This window comes from Pseudoliparis swirei, chromosome 1, assembly GCF_029220125.1.
Source record: "Pseudoliparis swirei isolate HS2019 ecotype Mariana Trench chromosome 1, NWPU_hadal_v1, whole genome shotgun sequence".
Classification (NCBI taxonomy): Eukaryota; Metazoa; Chordata; class Actinopteri; order Perciformes; family Liparidae; genus Pseudoliparis; species Pseudoliparis swirei.
The window spans coordinates 19166063-19185258 of NC_079388.1; the positions used below are offsets into that span (position 1 = coordinate 19166063).

General features: G+C 40.4%; 3 protein-coding genes across 3 annotated transcripts; 1 reads left to right on the plus strand and 2 right to left on the minus strand.

The window, feature by feature from the left end:
* Nucleotides 1-6431: 6431 nt before the first annotated feature.
* Nucleotides 6432-11715, plus strand: LOC130202607 (uncharacterized). The gene is made up of 2 exons (XM_056428321.1): nucleotides 6432-7250; nucleotides 7463-11715. Exons 1-2 carry the CDS (start codon nucleotides 6432-6434, stop codon nucleotides 7790-7792), a joined length of 1149 nt encoding a protein of 382 aa, XP_056284296.1. The 3' UTR covers nucleotides 7793-11715.
* On the minus strand, nucleotides 10358-12478 carry LOC130201972 (uncharacterized). The gene is made up of 2 exons (XM_056427251.1): nucleotides 12394-12478; nucleotides 10358-12241 (listed from the first exon to the last, which is right to left on the minus strand). Exons 1-2 carry the CDS (start codon nucleotides 12466-12468, stop codon nucleotides 10358-10360), a joined length of 1959 nt encoding a protein of 652 aa, XP_056283226.1. The 5' UTR covers nucleotides 12469-12478.
* A 2167-nt stretch (nucleotides 12479-14645) lies between these two features.
* LOC130203466 (uncharacterized) lies at nucleotides 14646-18447 on the minus strand. Its single transcript, XM_056429688.1, has 2 exons — nucleotides 18389-18447; nucleotides 14646-17807 (listed from the first exon to the last, which is right to left on the minus strand). The coding sequence occupies exon 2, from the start codon at nucleotides 16801-16803 to the stop codon at nucleotides 15886-15888; it is 918 nt and encodes a 305-aa protein (XP_056285663.1). The 5' UTR covers nucleotides 16804-17807; nucleotides 18389-18447; the 3' UTR covers nucleotides 14646-15885.
* Nucleotides 18448-19196: the final 749 nt, after the last annotated feature.

Below are 19196 nucleotides of genomic sequence, written 5' to 3' on the forward strand. Positions count from 1 at the left end.
TTTAGTGAGAATACGAGCTGCAGCATTCTGGATCAACTGGAGGGACCTAAGAGACTTATTAGAGCAGCCTGATAATAAGGAGTTGCAGTAATCCAGTCTCGAAGTAACGAACGCGTCAACCAATTTTTCTGCATCTTTTGAGACAAGATGTGCCTGATTTTTGAAATATTACGTAGATGAAAGAATGCAGTCCTTGAGATTTGCTTTACGTGGGAGTTAAAGGACAAGTCCCGATCAAAGATAACGCCAAGATTCTTTACAGTGGTGTTGGATGCCAGGGCAATGCCGTCTACAGAAACCACATCACCAGATAATTGATCTCTGAGGTGCTCAGGGCCGATTAAAATTACTTCGGTTTTGTCTGAGTTTAACATCAAGAAGTTGCAGGTCATCCATGTTTTTATGTCTTTAAGACATGCTTAATATACTATAATATATATAAACTATAATATAGATGTACTATACTCTATAATATAGATGTACTATAATCTATAATATAGATAAACTAGAATATATACTATAATATAGATGTACTATAATCTATAATATAGATACACTATAATATAGATATACTTTAATATAGATATACTATAATATAGATATACTTTAATATAGATATACTATAATATATATACTATAATATAGATATACTTTAATATAGATGTACTTTAATATATATACTATAATATATATACTGTCTATAATATAGATGTACTATAATCTATAATATAGATGTACTATAATCTATAATATAGATAAACTATAATATAGATGTACTATAATCTATAATATAGATACACTATAATATAGATATACTTTAATATAGATATACTATAATATAGATATACTTTAATATATATGTACTTTAATATAGATATTCTATAATATATATACTATAATATAGATGTACTATAATCTATAATATAGATAAACTAGAACATAGATACACTATAATGTAGATATACTTTAATATAGATATACTATAATATAGATATACTTTAATATATTTATACTATAATATAGATGTACTATATTATATTTAAACTATAACATAAGATCAGGCTCACTGACACTTTTTTGACCAAAAAACAACAACAAGCACTTTGTGTTGTTGTTTATATCTGTGTATGTATTGACGGGGGGGGGGGGGGGGTAATCTCAAATTTCACAGAGCTGAGAAGCAACTTCAAAGTGGATGAAGTCTGAAGGATGGACGAAGAGGGAGAAGAAGTAGAAGAATAAAGAGAAGAATAAGAATAAAGACTAGAAGAATAAAGAGAAGAGGAATAAAGAGCAGGGGAAGAAGAATAAAGAGAAGAAGAATAAAGAGCAGAATACAGAGCAGAAGAAGAAAGAGAATAAAGAGCAGAAGAAGAAAGAGAATAAAGAGCAGAAGAAGAAAGATAATATAGAGCAGAAGAAAGAGAATAAAGAGCAGAAGAAGAAAAAGAATAAAGAGCAGAAGAAGAAAGAGAATAAAGAGCAGAAGAAGAAAGAGAATTACGAACGGGTCCTCGCTCACCCGGGCGCGCCGGTCGGACTCGACTCGGACCGTGACTTGTAACGAGCGCGACAAGTTTGGGGCGGATTCGACAAAGTCCAGTTCAGCCACTAGGTGGCGCTTTAACTACATGAACATATTCATGCGTCATGTGTCCCTACGTGAAGTATAGATCACGTCATGTAAATTCAATGTAAAAAAAAAAAGTGATGAAAAAAAGCTGTCTTGTCTTGGAATCAAACACGCATCTCCGGGTGTCGTGCGCTATCTGCCTCAGGCATGGCCAGCAAAAAATCCATTGTCAGCGCCCAATCCCTGTGCTCGCTCAACAATGGATGGGCCAATGGCGTTTCGGCCTCACAATGGATTCGGCCAATCACGGCGCCGCAGGGCAAACCGGCCAAATCTCGCGGCAAGCGGCCAACCGCGGCAAGTCTCGCGAAGGTTGGTACGACGTACGCAACGTACACTTCAACAATGGATGGGCCAATGGTGCGTCGGCCTCACAATGGATTCAGCCAATCGTTACGCCGCACAAGATCACCAACACGGCTACGCATGACATTGGACGTAAGCTCTTTTCTACAACGAAGACAACGTGTCAACCGTAAGTTATCCTACTTTATTATTCGTTAGCCGCCGCCGTAAACGTCACATCTAGGTTGTTAACTTTTCTCTCCGCCCGCCGGTGTCACATCACGTTACAGGCACAGCGAGCGAATGCTCCGAGATCGCGTTACCTACATTGTAATAACGAGTGTTGGACAACGGTATAGCAGTCAGTTCAGTGGTAGCTAGCGCAAGCATAACAACTCGTCCGTGACATGGCACGGTTTTATTCTCTTCTCCATTAGTAATACACTGTGTATCTACATGAAGTCATTGGTTGCCATTTGTACATTCGCATAACGAGCTAAGGCTCGCAAGATCGCGAGCGTCAACGCAAGTCGTGTAATAATAAGTGTATAATATTAACGTGACCTGCAAAAATGTCCGGAAACGGCCATGGATAAATACGACTGTAATGCACCGAGTGAAAACACGCAAACGTCCAAGTATAGACAGCAGATGTACATGGTTAATTTATAAAGACTCTTATAATATATCTTCATTTTATATATAGCGTTAAAGGAAACAGAGTCATAGTTAATTACTGGTATTTAACAACTGGTACAGACTTATTATAGAAACAATATAATTACACAGTATAATTGTGAATAATGTGTATCCATATATATATATATATATTTATATGTATTGATATGATTACATGTGTAATTACCATGTTTCAATAACCGACAACATGTTATCAGTGTAGTTTGCTTAACTAACAGTTGCTGTGTCTGTGTTACTGTACTCATAAATATGCACTATTCTCCTCGCCCTGCTCCTCGCCCAGCCGCTGCTCCTGGCCCTGCTCCTGGCCCTGCCACTGCTCCTGCCACTGCTCCTGGCCCTGCTCCTGGCCCTGCCACTGATCCTGGCCCTGCTCCTGGCCCTGCCACTGCTCCTGCCACTGCTCCTGGCCCTGCTCCTGGCCCTGCCACTGCTCCTGGCCCTGCTCCTGGCCCTGCTCCTACTTCTGCTCCTGCCCGCAGAAAACTTTTAAGAAAAGTACTGCACAATATGTGCAAAAAATGCGGGCAGTTCAGGACTGCAGAGACTGGGCACAGCCAGTACAAGGGGGTCATTTACTGCCCCTCAGTAGAGACAGTTCCAAAGGAGCAGTGGTTGGAAAGCAGGAGAAAGAAATAACTTTGGACATTAATTTGGTATATAGTTGTTTAATATGTTTAGGTGTTCTATTATAATGTGGTGTTTTGTATATTTTGTCCGTATCTTATTTTAATAAATCGTTGCATTTCTCATACGTTTTGCTTTCAAACTCTTGTTTTCAAGTGACTAATAACTCTCCAATACTCTGATTAGAGTAAAAGCTACAATATTGTTTTGTTAGACTGACCAGTTTTCATCACTTTTACCCAGGGCCACAGTAACTCAAATGAGAGATAATAGAATTACAATGTATATATCAATACTATCTCAGTTCTCTGTTCATGTTCAAATTATAGATAACGTCAATACCTTGAGGAAACAAGGGGCGTTTTATTTAAAACGTGTGTATTAACAGGTCATCTGCATTGGATACATCATAAGTAAAGTATGGAAATTGTATTTCATACTAACATAACAGTTAATTGCATTGCACACGTCAATATCGGGCAACAAAAGCACTTTTAATATGAATATCATAAATCTCCATCCTGCTGGTGTCGGGATTTGAACCCGGCTCACTTTCTTTCCTCTCTCTCTCTTTCTCTCTCTCTCTCTCTTTCCCCCTTCTCCCCCTTTTCCTTTTTCTTCCCCCTCTCCCTTGATGGACTATTGTTCCCCAGCTTGTGCCCAACTTTGGTGAATTATTGTAGCGCCCCCTACGGTTCAAATTGCACGAAATTTGCTGTGAATGTTTCAGGCTCCCTTCTGCACATATACTGACAGTCTGTTATTTTTTTCTCCCAATAGTGTTGAAGTTATGAGCATTACAAAAAAGGACACGCCCCTAAAATGTTCGTTCGGCCATAGATGCTTACCACAATAATATATTTGAAAAAAGATGATAGATCTTAGATGATATAGCTTCCATGATCATTATCTCCAATAGGTTTGGTATGAATTGGACACCGTCTGTCGGAGCAAACGCCTCTGATGTGTTTTTCACCAAAAAAAATATGGCGGAAAATTTAAGTAGGCGGAGCTTAGGGTCCTGAGAGGCTTTTTTGTAGAGCAGGTCCAAGTGGACTTGGGAAAAATAAAAGCTAGTCATTTGACCATACTGGGTGAGGGGCGTCGCCGGTCAAACTTCCAGGTGGCGCTAGAGAGCAATTTTTTAAAGCCGAATTTCGATGTCGGTGTCATCCGGCTATTTTCACCAAGCCTGACAAGCTTGCCAAATTTGGTGAGTTTTGGGATATGATACATACCCCCAATATGCCCCCAATGTTCAAAAATAAAAATCCAGAAGAATAATAATACCCCTAACAATTTCAATAGGGTCCTCTCGGACAGACTTCGTCTGTCGTCTGTCGCTCGGACCCTAATAATGAGCAGAAGAAAGAGAATAAAGAGCAGAAGAAAGAGAATAAAGAGCAGAAGAAGGAGAATATAGAGCAGAAGAAGAAAGAGAATATAGAGCAGAAGAAGAAGGAGAATATAGAGCAAAAGAAGAAAGAGAATATAGAGCAGAAGAAGAAAGAGAATAAAGAGCAGAAGAAGAAGGAGAATATAGAGCAGAAGAAGAAAGAGAATATAGAGCAGAAGAAGAAAGAGAATAAAGAGCAGAATATAGAGCAGAAGAAGAAAGAGAATAAAGAGCAGAAGAAGAAAGAGAATAAAGAGCAGAATATAGAGCAGAAGAAGAAAGAGAATAATATGGAAGCCCGTTTCCGCCACTGTGAAAAAAAAATTAACATCCTGTAAGTCATAATTATGAGATACTATCTCATAATTATGACTTAACTATCTCATAATTTCGACTTACTATCTCATAATTATGAGATACTATCTCATTATTTCGACTTACTATCTCATAATTATGAGATACTATCTCATTATTTCGACTTACTATCTCATTATTATGACTTAACTATCTCATAATTTCGACTTACTATCTCATAATTATGAGATACTATCTCATTATTTCGACTTACTATCTCATAATTATGAGATACTATCTCATTATTTCGACTTACTATCTCATTATTTCGACTTACTATCTCATAATTATGAGATACTATCTCATTATTTCGACTTACTATCTCATTATTTCGACTTACTATCTCATAATTATGAGATACTATCTCATTATTTCGACTTAGATACTGACTGAGGGTGGGGCGTAACAAAGCAGAGCAGGGAAGCTGTGTTGAAGAAACAGTGAACCAGGTGAAGTAAAGATAAGGTTTGTGCTAACAGCAACTACCTTGTCACTGTACCTGCAATACAACCTTCGCAGATAAAAGCCAATGAGAGGCGAACGGCCGCTCAACAACTTGTAGAATAGCGTTATTTTCCGCTATTTTGACCGCGGTGTCTCGGTAAATTGTACTTCACCACAGCGCTTTCGCCACAGCGCTGGTTAAGCTAGCAGCAAATCGTTGTCAAATAAGCTAAAGCTGTCTGTATGTGGCCTACCTGTTCAGCTAACAGTTTGTATCTTAAAAAATGGCAAATTATTGTAAACTCAGCTACCGGCTGAGACGGCAGCCCCTCTCTCTGCCTCCGGTACCTGCACGCAGGTAGCCTACACGAAACATGAAACGCAACTCTGTGTTTTGATGTCAGCGATTTGTTATTGTATTGACATTTTAAGTTTGTGTCCGGCAATATATTAGCCTACTACGTTTATGTATAGACTTTGAGGTAAACATTACTGTTATTTTTTAAATAGTCTTCAGTTCTCATCCTCTTTTGCATGTATTCTTTTTAATGAATATATTTTTTATATAAAGCACTTCCCCTTATGAAAAAGAGAGGTTTAGGAGAGGATGGTTCATGTTGTTTTTTAATTGAAAGGTGAAAGTTATCCTGACAAAACTACACTTACACTATACATAGGGTACTTCATAGGTCATACTACACCGTATGATTGCATTTCCAAATGTTGGCATGCACCAAGATTAAGAAAAATGTATTTGACCAAGACTTCACTTCAACCTTCGCAGGTAAAAGCCAATGAAAGGAGGCGAACGGCCGCTCAACAACTTGAAGAATAGCGTTATTTTCCGCTCGGTAAGTTTTACTTCACCACAGCGCTGGTTAAGCAAATGACATCTCATAATATTGAGAAACGTTTCACAGGCATGTGTGTTGTTTCCTCATATGCGCCAAAGCAACAGAAGCAAGTGGATGAGACCAAGCTTACCAGAACCAAATGGATACCATCATTGAAGACTACTTCAGACGTGGATTCACAAATCGTGAAATTTTAGTCGTTTTGGAGGAATCACATGATATCAAACTAAGCCTCCGGACCCTAGAAAGAAAGCTACAAAAGAACCAACTTTGGCGGAGACGAAATAAGACAGATGAAGCTGAGGTAGCATCCTTCATTCACCAACAACTACAAACGTCTGGCAAACAGCATGGCTACAGATGGATGCACCAGAAATGTTGGATGGCCGGGATTATTACAGACAGAGAAACTGTGCGTCAATTGATACGACTGATGGACGGGAATGGGGTAGATATGCGTGCTCGCAACCGTTTGAGACGGCGTATGTATGTCAGCCGTGGACCAAACTATGTATGGCATATAGATGGGTACGACAAATTAAAGCCTTATGGAATATGTATCAGTGGTTGCATTGATGGCTTTTCGAGAAAAATGATATGGCTAGAAGCATACAAAACCAACAATAACCCTCGTATAATCGCAGGTTACTTCATCGATGCTGTGACAGAACACAATGGATGTCCGCAAAAAGTCAGGTTAGATCACGGGACTGAGAATACCCACCTTGCAATAATGCAAAGGTTTTTGCACACCAGTGAGGATGAGAATGGCACTGAGTGTGTCACTTTAGGTCCAAGTACTGGCAATCAAAGGATTGAACGTTGGTGGTGCACTTTGAGAAGTGAATGCGCCCAGTTTTGGATGGACCATTTCGACCAGCTGAAAGCAGATGGCTATTTTGTTGGCAACTTCATTGACAAATCACTGATCCAGTTTTGCTTCCAAAATACCATACAGGTACAGTATTCTAAAATCCTGTTGATTACTGTATTAACACAGAGACTGAGGACGATTGTAACACTTTTTGTCCAAGCTCTGTAACTCGTAGGTCATCCCTTATTGGTGAAAGTGTTGTTGTTAAAACCATCCCTGGTCTCCCATGAGAGATAAGGGCATAAAACACAAATTATTTTCTAAAAATGTTTTTCACTCTTTCTGTCCATATATAGGAGGAACTTGATGACGTTGTAACTGCCTGGAATGACCATCGCATAAGAAGATCAAACAATCCTCGGGCTCCTAATGGTCGACCCTCCATAATGTATGCGGTTCCCAACCTTTATGGGGCTCAGAATTTCTTGCAGTCAGCTGATCAAATGAAAATAGAAATATGCCGAGAGGATTGTTGTTTTAAAGACTATCCTTGTGATGAGGATGTGTTTCACTTATGTATTGAACTTATGGCTGAGCACAATCTGGCAATGTCCGATGATCTGTATGAAATTACGGACTTGTATCTAAGACTTCGTCAAATGATTACTGATGGGCTGGGGGAATGAAATATGTGGTATGAGAAACTGTCAGCTAGACTGCTATGATGTCAATATAGCTATCAAGGTTTGCTACAGTTTCAATGTATATCTAGAATATATCACAGAAGTGAAATAAAAAAGATATATAATGTATTAATACTTCCTGTATCCATTTCAAATTAAAAGCCCTCGAGCGTTTCTGTGGATGGAATCCCGTCATTTGTTAAAAATGCTTTTATTGATGGCTATTATCCAAGACAAACTCGATGAAAGATTGGGCTGGCAGCAGCAGCGCTGTCTGTGTGAACACCACACGCTCGTGCAAGCCGCAGCAGTTCAGCGAGGTAGCTGACGCACAGTTAGAAGTGCAGTGTGGCTCAGGTGTGCATCAGCACCATGGACAGTGTAGTGCACGGGGACGTGCACTCTGTTCCATTTATCATTTTTTTCGGAATTCCGCAAAAATGTTTAATTAGGCAAAGTGTTGCTTTTGATTGAGCGCCAATCTAATTATTGTTATTACTCTTAACTGTGACTTTTTCTTTTTTTTGCTGATGAAGCCATTTTGTAAAACAGACTAGCTGTGTGAATATGTAGCCTATAGGTGAATTGGACACCCACGGATGAAAAACAAAACGTTTCAACTTCTTTTCCAAATGTGATTTTGAAATTCTTGCAACGCTGACATGTAAGGACATTTTTTTTAGGAAAAGTAAACGAAGGTGGATGATGTAACTTGTTACGAACAAAATGTAATTCATTTGTAAATATGACTAGATTTGCCTATCGGCGGTGTAAAATTAAACTAAATTAATAAAATCAAAGTACACCAGCATTTCTATTCCAAACGCACTTCAGGTGTCTTGCGCAGGCCGCTGTCCATGGTGCTGAATGATTGACACCTCAGGCTCTTCCCAAGTTGTATTACCTGACCTGTCCTCTGTCCATGGTGTTGCCGATTGTGTAGACAGTGACGGTGCATTCATAGGCAGGATGGATAATTGCTCAGGGCAAAAGGAAAGCATTGGTCAGCGCTGTTCATGAGTGGAAGTGCACCTGGCAACGTAGGCCTATATATATATTTTTTGCTGGTTACTCGCCATCCTTGCGGATGGTCAGCTGTTATAAATATTCATGTTAGTGTTAGTAGTATCCTGGTCTTAAATAGGTGACAACAATATGAGACGTTGTACTCGGTGAAATGCGCATATATTTGCGCACTGCTCGTTTTCTTGCGCAGACCGACGGATTGCCTTCCGCATGCCCTGTATGTAAATGTGCAGATTAAGGTAGACACAGTTTATGAATTTCATCAAATCCTGTTGGGTTCGTATCTCTATGTAATTTGGGGTGTGTATGTGTTCAGCATAGCTACCTGTGTGCTCGTGCACACGTGTTCTAATTACTTCCAACTGACAAAGACAGGGAGCCAAGCAGACACACAGCAGCGATGATGATTTTGTGACTTTTTATATATTTGACCAGATTAAAATTAAACACCTGAGACCCAGTGCTGCTTCCTGCTTAATTGAAAACACCAAGAACACAAAGAAGAGCATCATAGGCGTAACCCAGCCAGCTACATATAGATGCATCTGTAAAACCATATGGTAACAATACAGTACTACAGTTTTCCAAACTTTGCCAATAAAAGAAAATGACAACATAGTACTGGCTACATATAGATGCATCTGTAAAAGTGTGCACCATGCATATGGTAACAGTCAATACATTTTTCAAAACTTTGACAGTAAAAGAACATGACCAGCAAAAGATTTTTTTTGTAAAGATTCTTCCACATATTCATATCTTCCTTTTATGTGCAAATAACAAAAAACATTGTTCGGTATCTGAACTGTGTAAGAACAAATGTACTATATACACGAATGAGAAAAGTATGATGATGCTGTAGATGTGTGGATATGTCTGAGGATTTAACCAATAGATTCAGACAAAATGTTTTTTGAGTGACTAATCCTGAGAGTTGAATAGATAAGCAAGTGATTGGTGCCACAGTGCTCTTTTCATCACACATTACTTACATTCTCCCAGAGCAAGAGAACACTGAGCAATCACTAATTCTTCTATTTTGACATTAGATGTTTACACTCCTTACTTTAGGCATATTAGTTGAAATAAATCTTACAATGGTCAGTCTGCCAACGATGTCCTTCACAATGGGATTGAGCCTTACACTTAAGTGACTTTAACTGATGCCAGCCAAAATGTAACTTTTGTATTAATGCCTTTACATAACAAGTGCTTAACTAAAAAACAAACTGAAAACTAAAAGCATAGTTTTCAAAGACCCTGATACTTAAAAGTGGCAACAAAAGTTACTTAAACGTACATTTTAGCCCTCCTTGATCTCCACTGGCGTGATGCTATTATGTTCTCTGTTATGCTTAACAAATGATCTCGGTAAGGAACAGGAAAGTTTGTCTTTCGAGCTATCTTTTGAACTATTTCAATCTTATGCATGGTTTTACATGAGGACGCTTGGTCACTGACATTATACAAGGAAACAAGCAAACGAGTTTGCATTGAAATGTGTATGAATACCATAAACACACACACACTCCCTGGACTAGATTAGATTATGTCCATTACCCACACATTAGATTCCAACACCTTGTTCATCTCGGAGCTGAAGTCAGGGGAGCTGTCATAATGGACTGACAGCTTCAGCACACAGCCACAAGTATGGGCCACAGGTCTTCTCTGAAAGCCTTGAATCAGAGTAAAGTCAATAATAATGTCTTTCCCCAGGAATAGATCTGACCCTGTGCAGAACCTGAGGAACAAACACAGATGCTGCATATCAGCATTCCTCAAATATGTGGTGAGGTACTTCTGAATGTCCTTCTGGTGGACATTCATTGTCTCTGGGAAGGAGAGAGACTTCACAACCTTTCTCACAGTTGGTTGCAGGGTTTCGTATACAGTTGTGAGGTCCTGAAGGCTGTGTCCGGCGGTGCTGAGTATTTTTGCCCATTGTTCAATGACATAGGCAGGCTCTTGAACAAGCCTTTTGTGGGCGAGCTCCTGGAGGATTTCATTGACATTGCTGGCTGTTGGTAACCTTCTGCAGCTGTGGTTGTCTAGGATCTCAATCAATTCTTCTTGGTCGACGCTGTTAAAATCTGATCTCCATGATTCAAACACTGTACGCTCAGACTCAGGCATGTATTTGAGGAAATTCTCCACTACATCGCTCTTCGCATATCCAAAAGCAGCTTGCTCTAATATGACAGGTGCGATCTTCACAGGAAGATATTTCTCCCTCGCCCATCCAAAAGCAATGATTCGACCAACACTCTCCCACTGCTGCTGTCCAAAATCATGCCTTAGAAAAGGCACTTTAAGAGCATTTCCCGTTGCACATTGGTCGTAGAATTCACTCCAGAATTCTGAGAGACAATCTCTCACAACTCCGCCATCATCATACCCCATCTCAAGTGTTCCATCTGGCAGAACAAGCTGGATTTTGATGTCAACATCTTGAAGTCCATCATCGCAGAAATGTGCTATGAGCTCTCGCAGTACCTGCCCTCTGTGAACAACTAATATTCTCTTCACCCTCTCACTGGATGATATGGTTTGTGGTGAAACAGGCAGTGTATCATCCAAATTCTGTTGCTCATTTTCAGAAAAGTCTCCGACAAAAACAACGTTGCTGCTCTCAAAAGCATCCTCACTCCCACCCTGTGTGGAATACAGTGCAAAGTCATAATTGTCATCGCTTGGAGTGCTTCCAAGGAATATCACTTCAGGGTTGACCGTTTCAAATGTAGCAGATGGCGGCGCTGTAGCAACACTGAGAGAAGAAGGGGAAGACGGATTCTGAGAGCTCACCTGTCTCTCCAAAGATGGAGCTAAACCTGCGCTGTGACTGTGTGGACTGTCCATTATTTTCTTCTGTGTGGTCAAATAAAACCTAAGAAGAGGGAGCTTTGTGTCAATGTACAATTGTCCAACTGTAATTACATTGTCAACCATCACCTCTTGGTAATCTTTGAGATCTAACTCAAAATCTGTTAAGGACCCCAGACTATTTATATTGTCTGGAAAGAACAGGCCAATTGCTTCTTGAATCAAATCCCTTTTCTGAGCATCCTTTGAAACATCGACTTTTCTTGTTCCACCTCCTCGTCTGGCTCTCACTTGCTTGAAAACCTCTTTTTCATCATCATAATGCATCCATCCTATTTCTATTTTTCTCATCGTCTTCAGAGCATTTCTTTTCTGAGATGGATGTGAGCGCTCCCCTTCGCTCGTGCTGCTGCCTCCTTCGTCAAAATGTTTTCTTTTGGCCAATTTTTGTTTCAGGCGCTCAAAAAGCTTTGATTTCCGAGTGTTGCTGTGGCTGTTTTCCTTCCGCTGACAAAATCCTGACACTGCTAGGCGATCACCATATGATGGCAGATAAGTCTTTAGTTCTTCATCTGTCATCAGCTGTATGGTGCTTGCATCAATCTAAACATGGAAACTTTGTTTAAAAAAGAGCAATCCTGATTAGATAACCAAATCATTTTGAGAATATTTTGTTCATTCATTTAGAAGCAATACAAAGTGTCTATGCAAGTACAGTTGTTGGACTCAAATACTCTGCTTTTGCAGTTAAATACCTTCTCGTGCTCCAGGGTCTCTATTGTTTCCTCAGGAACATTTCTCTGTCTCAAGAAGTCACTTAGATTATCCATCCTGTGAGCATGTATTACAAGGAAAGTTATTGGATGATATCATCATACATACATCATATATACACAACAAGAGTCTTGGGCTACAGATGAGTTATTTTGTGAGAGAAGTGGCATTGTAACTTTGCATTTGTACAGGGTTTTTTTCAAATCTGTGACACCACTACTGTGTTCTGCAATGCACCATGGCTAATATTTATATAAATGTGAAAGGCATTGAATCATACAGGTTGTATACTGTAAATGTAGCTTATATAAAAGGCGAGTCACTCAATATTTGTTTGAGGTCTGAGGCACTCGCTCTAAGTTTCAGGACAGACTGCTGCTGTAACTGCAGTGAAGTCTTGGTCAAATACATTTTTCTTAATCTTGGTGCATGCCAACATTTGGAAATGCAATCATACGGTGTAGTATGACCTATGAAGTACCCTATGTATAGTGTAAGTGTAGTTTTGTCAGGATAACTTTCACCTTTCAATTAAAAAACAACATGAACCATCCTCTCCTAAACCTCTCTTTTTCATAAGGGGAAGTGCTTTATATAAAAAATATATTCATTAAAAAGAATACATGCAAAAGAGGATGAGAACTGAAGACTATTTAAAAAATAACAGTAATGTTTACCTCAAAGTCTATACATAAACGTAGTAGGCTAATATATTGCCGGACACAAACTTAAAATGTCAATACAATAACAAATCGCTGACATCAAAACACAGAGTTGCGTTTCATGTTTCGTGTAGGCTACCTGCGTGCAGGTACCGGAGGCAGAGAGAGGGGCTGCCGTCTCAGCCGGTAGCTGAGTTTACAATAATTTGCCATTTTTTAAGATACAAACTGTTAGCTGAACAGGTAGGCCACATACAGACAGCTTTAGCTTATTTGACAACGATTTGCTGCTAGCTTAACCAGCGCTGTGGCGAAAGCGCTGTGGTGAAGTACAATTTACCGAGACACCGCGGTCAAAATAGCGGAAAATAACGCTATTCTACAAGTTGTTGAGCGGCCGTTCGCCTCTCATTGGCTTTTATCTGCGAAGGTTGTATTGCAGGTACAGTGACAAGGTAGTTGCTGTTAGCACAAACCTTATCTTTACTTCACCTGGTTCACTGTTTCTTCAACACAGCTTCCCTGCTCTGCTTTGTTACGCCCCACCCTCAGTCAGTATCTAAGTCGAAATAATGAGATAGTATCTCATAATTATGAGATAGTAAGTCGAAATAATGAGATAGTAAGTCGAAATAATGAGATAGTATCTCATAATTATGAGATAGTAAGTCGAAATAATGAGATAGTAAGTCGAAATAATGAGATAGTATCTCATAATTATGAGATAGTAAGTCGAAATAATGAGATAGTAAGTCGAAATAATGAGATAGTATCTCATAATTATGAGATAGTAAGTCGAAATAATGAGATAGTATCTCATAATTATGAGATAGTAAGTCGAAATTATGAGATAGTTAAGTCATAATAATGAGATAGTAAGTCGAAATAATGAGATAGTATCTCATAATTATGAGATAGTAAGTCGAAATAATGATAGTATCTCATAATTATGAGATAGTAAGTCGAAATTATGAGATAGTTAAGTCATAATTATGAGATAGTATCTCATAATTATGACTTACAGGATGTTAATTTTTTTTTCACAGTGGCGGAAACGGGCTTCCATAGAATAAAGAGCAGAAGAAGAAAGAGAATAAAGAGCAGAAGAAGAGCAGCAGCAGCATGTACATGATCAGAGTATCCGAGGTGGTGTTGGAGGGGAACATGCATTATTTAAAAGGTTTGAGACAACAAAACACTTATTTGATCTTCCAGCTATTATTCCAAAGGCATCCAGAGGTAAACCCCCCCCCCCCCCCCCCCCCCAACTTATTAAAACTAAATGTGGTTCAGACTTCATTAGTGTCGATCCTCAGCATGGGAACTGCCTCCATGACTCACTGCGGTCATCATATATATACATACATGTATATATATATGTATATATATATGTATATATATCTATGTATATACATACTTACATTTATATATATATATATATATATACGTATATATATATATATATTATATATGTATACATATACCGGCTTTCAAAGTGTGGCATCAGAGGGAGAGGGGTCCTTGGTGTTGCTCAATCAACAACACCTTTTGACAGAAGAAAACTTTATTAGTCGTGACGACGTCGACAAGCTGTTCCCTTCTGGAGTCAGTGACGACTGCAGAGCGGCACATTTAAAATAATACACACACGTTGATGTAGTAAACGCACAATTTATACACACAGCATGGCTAACAGACTGACTTGGACACGCAGTAATAACATGTTTATATGTTGTTTTGGTATCTGTCTTAATTTAAGATGCTCTTGAAGCCTCTGATATATTTATTGGACTAACAGGGTAATCACACAAATAAGCACAAGCATTAGAATTATTGTACTTCCCATAAAAACAGAAGTTTATTATAGTGAATACGTTACATCCTCTGTCTTATTGCCGTAACTAACGATTTTATCACAATCTGCGTCGAGCCCCTGTGACATCAGAGGGAGATGAAGGAGCACCCCAGGGTGCTTTCATCTCTCCGGATTAATTACAGAACAAAAGAAAGGCCGGAGACGGACACTTCAGATTCTGAACGTGATGAAGAGGAGCGAAGGTGGATGAGCACGCTTCACAGATTAAAAAGACATTATGAAAAGGAGAGTTAAAATACCGACAGATTATCTGATCAAAATCAGTTTTCCAGAGTGTGATGTAATATTAAAGGTTGGTAGTCGTAGTCGTCAACTATCTCTTCCTGTATTGCTTTGGAGGGAACTCTAAATTGTCTGATTTTGGCAGTTTTTATTTCACGACCCCAAAAATCTGACCAAAAAAAAGGGCTGAAATCAAAACAGTGCCGATTTCTGAATTGTACATAAAAACATCATCACAGGGATTATAATCACATACAGCTGAAACATGTATGGAGTAGATTTAAAACAGCTGAATACTTGATTTAAAACCATACACATTTCTGTTATGCTCAGGAATAAATAAGCTAAGAAATAAGAAAGAAGCTAGCTGTTCCCCTTTATTTCCAGTCTTTATGCTAAGCTAACTGGCTACAGCTAGCTATTTACCACACAGACACGAGTGTAATAACGATCAAAGACACGCCATAACTAAAGTTCCTGGAAATGGTCTCCCAACGTGTTCGTCCAATGGATCAACATTTTTTTCTTCTTTGGTCATACAAAAAGGGGCGGGGCATATGTGAATCTACGTGACACGGATACACTTAAGTCTTAGTGGGGGTGCCTCCTTTTTCTGGAACAATCTTCTTTTCTAGCTCTTGGAAACTCTTCCTCTCGATGGTTTCCCCACCCAGACCATTTTTGTCGGTTCTGATCCGATTCGACAAAAATAATTATAAAGACGAACAAAGAAATCTGTCCAAAAAAGACAGAAATGGTTGTAAATGTAGGTAGAGTTTAGGTAGACTGTAGGTAGAGTGGAGGTAGAGTTTAGGTAGTGTAGGTAGAGCGTAGGTAGAGTGTAGGTAGACTGTAGGTAGAGCGTAGGTAGACTGTAGGTAGAGTGTAGGTAGAGCGTAGGTAGAGTGAAGGTAGACTGTAGGTAGAGCGTAGGTAGACTGTAGGTAGAGTGTAGGTAGAGCATAGGTAGAGCGTAGGTAGAGTGTAGGTAGACTGTAGGTAGAGCGTAGGTAGAGTGTAGGTAGACTGTAGGTAGAGTGTAGGTAGACTGTAGGTAGAGTGTAGGTAGAGCGTAGGTAGAGTGTAGGTAGAGCATAGGTAGACTGTAGGTAGAGTATAGACTGTAGGTAGAGTGTAGGTAGACTGTAGGTAGAGTGTAGGTAGAGCATAGGTAGAGCGTAGGTAGACTGTAGGTAGAGTGTAGGTAGAGCGTAGGTAGAGTGTAGGTAGACTGTAGGTAGAGTGTAGGTAGAGCGTAGGTAGACTGTAGGTAGACTGTAGGTAGAGTGTAGGTAGAGCGTAGGTAGACTGTAGGTAGACTGTAGGTAGTGTAGGTAGAGCATAAGTAGAGTGTAGGTAGACTGTAGGTAGAGCATAGGTAGACTGTAGGTAGTGTAGGTAGAGCATAAGTAGAGTGTAGGTAGACTGTAGGTAGAGTGTAGGTAGAGTGTAGGTAGAGTGTAGGTAGACTGTAGGTAGAGTATAGGTAGACTGTAGGTATACTGTAGGTAGAGCGTAGGTAGACTGTAGGTAGAGTGTAGGTAGAGCATAGGTAGACTGTAGGTAGACTGTAGGTAGTGTAGGTAGAGCATAAGTAGAGTGTAGGTAGAGTCTAGGTAGAGTGTGTTCATGTACCTCGTCCTTCAAAGCAAGAAGCCTTCTATGAAAGCCACCTCTCGCGGTCCCAGTACCCATCGATCCGTCTTCAGTGTCGTCCTCTTTGGATGCATTCTTAATCAAATAAGCTGCTCTTACTTCATTAACTTGGTACAAGCTTACTCCAGTTAAGCCTGTGGTGTAAAGCCACCTCGGAGGAAGAATCCCCCCCCCCTCCCCCGGGAGCTCCGAGATACGGGGTTTAGGTGTCTGTGTTATTGTCTGCGGCTCCGGAGAGAGAATCACTTCCTCTAATAGAAAACCTTTGACGGCCACGCGGCCGCGTGCAGCGCGGATTAGCCTCTCTGGACTCAGCAGGATGAAGCTCTCTATCCGTCGGGAAAGCTATTTTCAGTAATTGTAATATCCACTGAAGTCGATCCTGATTAGGACGTACGTCTGGAATCAGAACCGTGCTCCAGTGCGAGGGCCCGGCTGGTGTTTTCCAGTTCCTTGGTAACGCAACAACAAAAAAACACCCCTCAAAAAAATACTTTTTCTTACTACACATAAGGCACTTTAGATTTCATGAGCTTTACGATATGGGATTAGAAGTGTCTTTTCTATACGTATGAAATCCCCCTCAGCATACGGTGTTATTATGGGCGTTGGCTAATGGAAAATGGTGCAGGCATCACCGAAATCAAGAGAGACGGAGGTTCAGAATCAGTTCCTGTGTTTATGTAGAATGTGAAACGTCCTCCCAGAGGATGAGGAAGTCCATTCGGCATGGCGGGTTTCCTCTCGCTCCCTCCCTTCTACCGGAGAACGACGACGTGTGAGACACGCGATATCGTTTTCATCTCCCTTTTTTTTTATTCGGGTCTCACTCCGTCTCGGTCCGGATTGTAAAAAAAATAAATAAAATGAAAGTCCGCCGTTTGGGCCGAGAGGATTTCCCTTTTTTCGTGATGTCGTTCGACAGCGAACGGCGCCTCGAATATATTTTGGACAGAAGCTCGATGGCGGTTGGTCGGATCTATTCGGAGAGAAGAAAGAAGAGAGAGACGAACAAAGTGAGCTTCAAGAAAATGACAAATGTAAAAAGAAAAAGTACATTCCTAGTCGAGTTCTTTCGCCAATTAATACAAGCTCGGCGTGTCATTTTCTAAGTGCAGCAACGGGGGACCCCCATTGTGGTTCAGATGACTCGGAGCTCTCGTCTACACTAATTGCGTGGCTACAAATTTGGGCGGGGGGGTCCAGCAGAGCGCTAGCGGTCCTCTTTAGGGTGATGGTAAAAAGGGTGTAGGACCGGAGAGACCTGAGGGTGCAGCCTCCGGACTCGGGGGCCCCGTGGGGATAATATGTTAAACATCAGTCAAGAGAACATCAAGTCGCCTCAAAGTCACGTTCATATTTAATACGTCCTGATGATAGCGCTCTGTGGAATATTTCATGTTGTACCTCCTCTGGGATTTCAAACCAACGTCCCAACAGGTTTAGAGAGTCACCCCTTCATTCTCATTTTAATATTCACGACCCTTTCGTGACCTCGTGCTTCTGGTACGTTGCAACACGTCGTCATGAACACGCGAAGAAGAAGAAACAACGACGTACCTTTTACCACCAATGAGACGATCGGACGGATCGGCCTGGTCCGGCCGGGCCGTCGGCCTAGAAAGGAGTATAAAGAAAACACTATGACCATGCAAGATCACCACGGTAACACATCTTTACCAGCTAGCTTCATGGAAACCAAAACGCCAAGACACAACACACGTTTATGTTTCAATTATTGTAACAGGGGATATGTTTTATCACTTATGACGAAGTTATTTCACTATACAGTTCGTTGAAATATTACTGCTATTTATCAGACTGTTTTTTTTTTTACAGATGTCTAATTATTCCCAGGTTTGTGGCTTAACAAGAGACAGGAACACACATTACATGTTTAAGTTTAGAGAGGGTTTAAGTTCAACTACGTTAGAGGGGGGAGAGGTTAAACCGGGTCAGGTTGTTTACCTTGTGGGGCGGAGGTCTTTTTAAACAGCTACTGCCGTCCTCTCTCTGACGGAGGTCAGCTGGGGGTCATTTAGAGTCTCTTTAATGGACGGGGCAAAGCCAGGCTCTTTAAAACGACTGGGAGAGGGGGGGTCACATGACCGGAGGAGAACAGAGAGAGCAGAACAAGAAGAGAGAGAGAGCAATCCCATCCCACCCTCCACCCTGAACATGGCCTAGAGGTCAAGGAGGCTTTGGTGCAGCTTCTGTCGGGGTAAACACTCGGAGAGTTAATGCGTGTTTACCGATGATGCTCCGAATTATACGAACAAACAGAGCGGCAAAGTCATTATCGCCAAATCCTCTACATCTCGGGTTGGAGAGATTTCCAACCAGATGCATCACGCGGCGATCGAATACA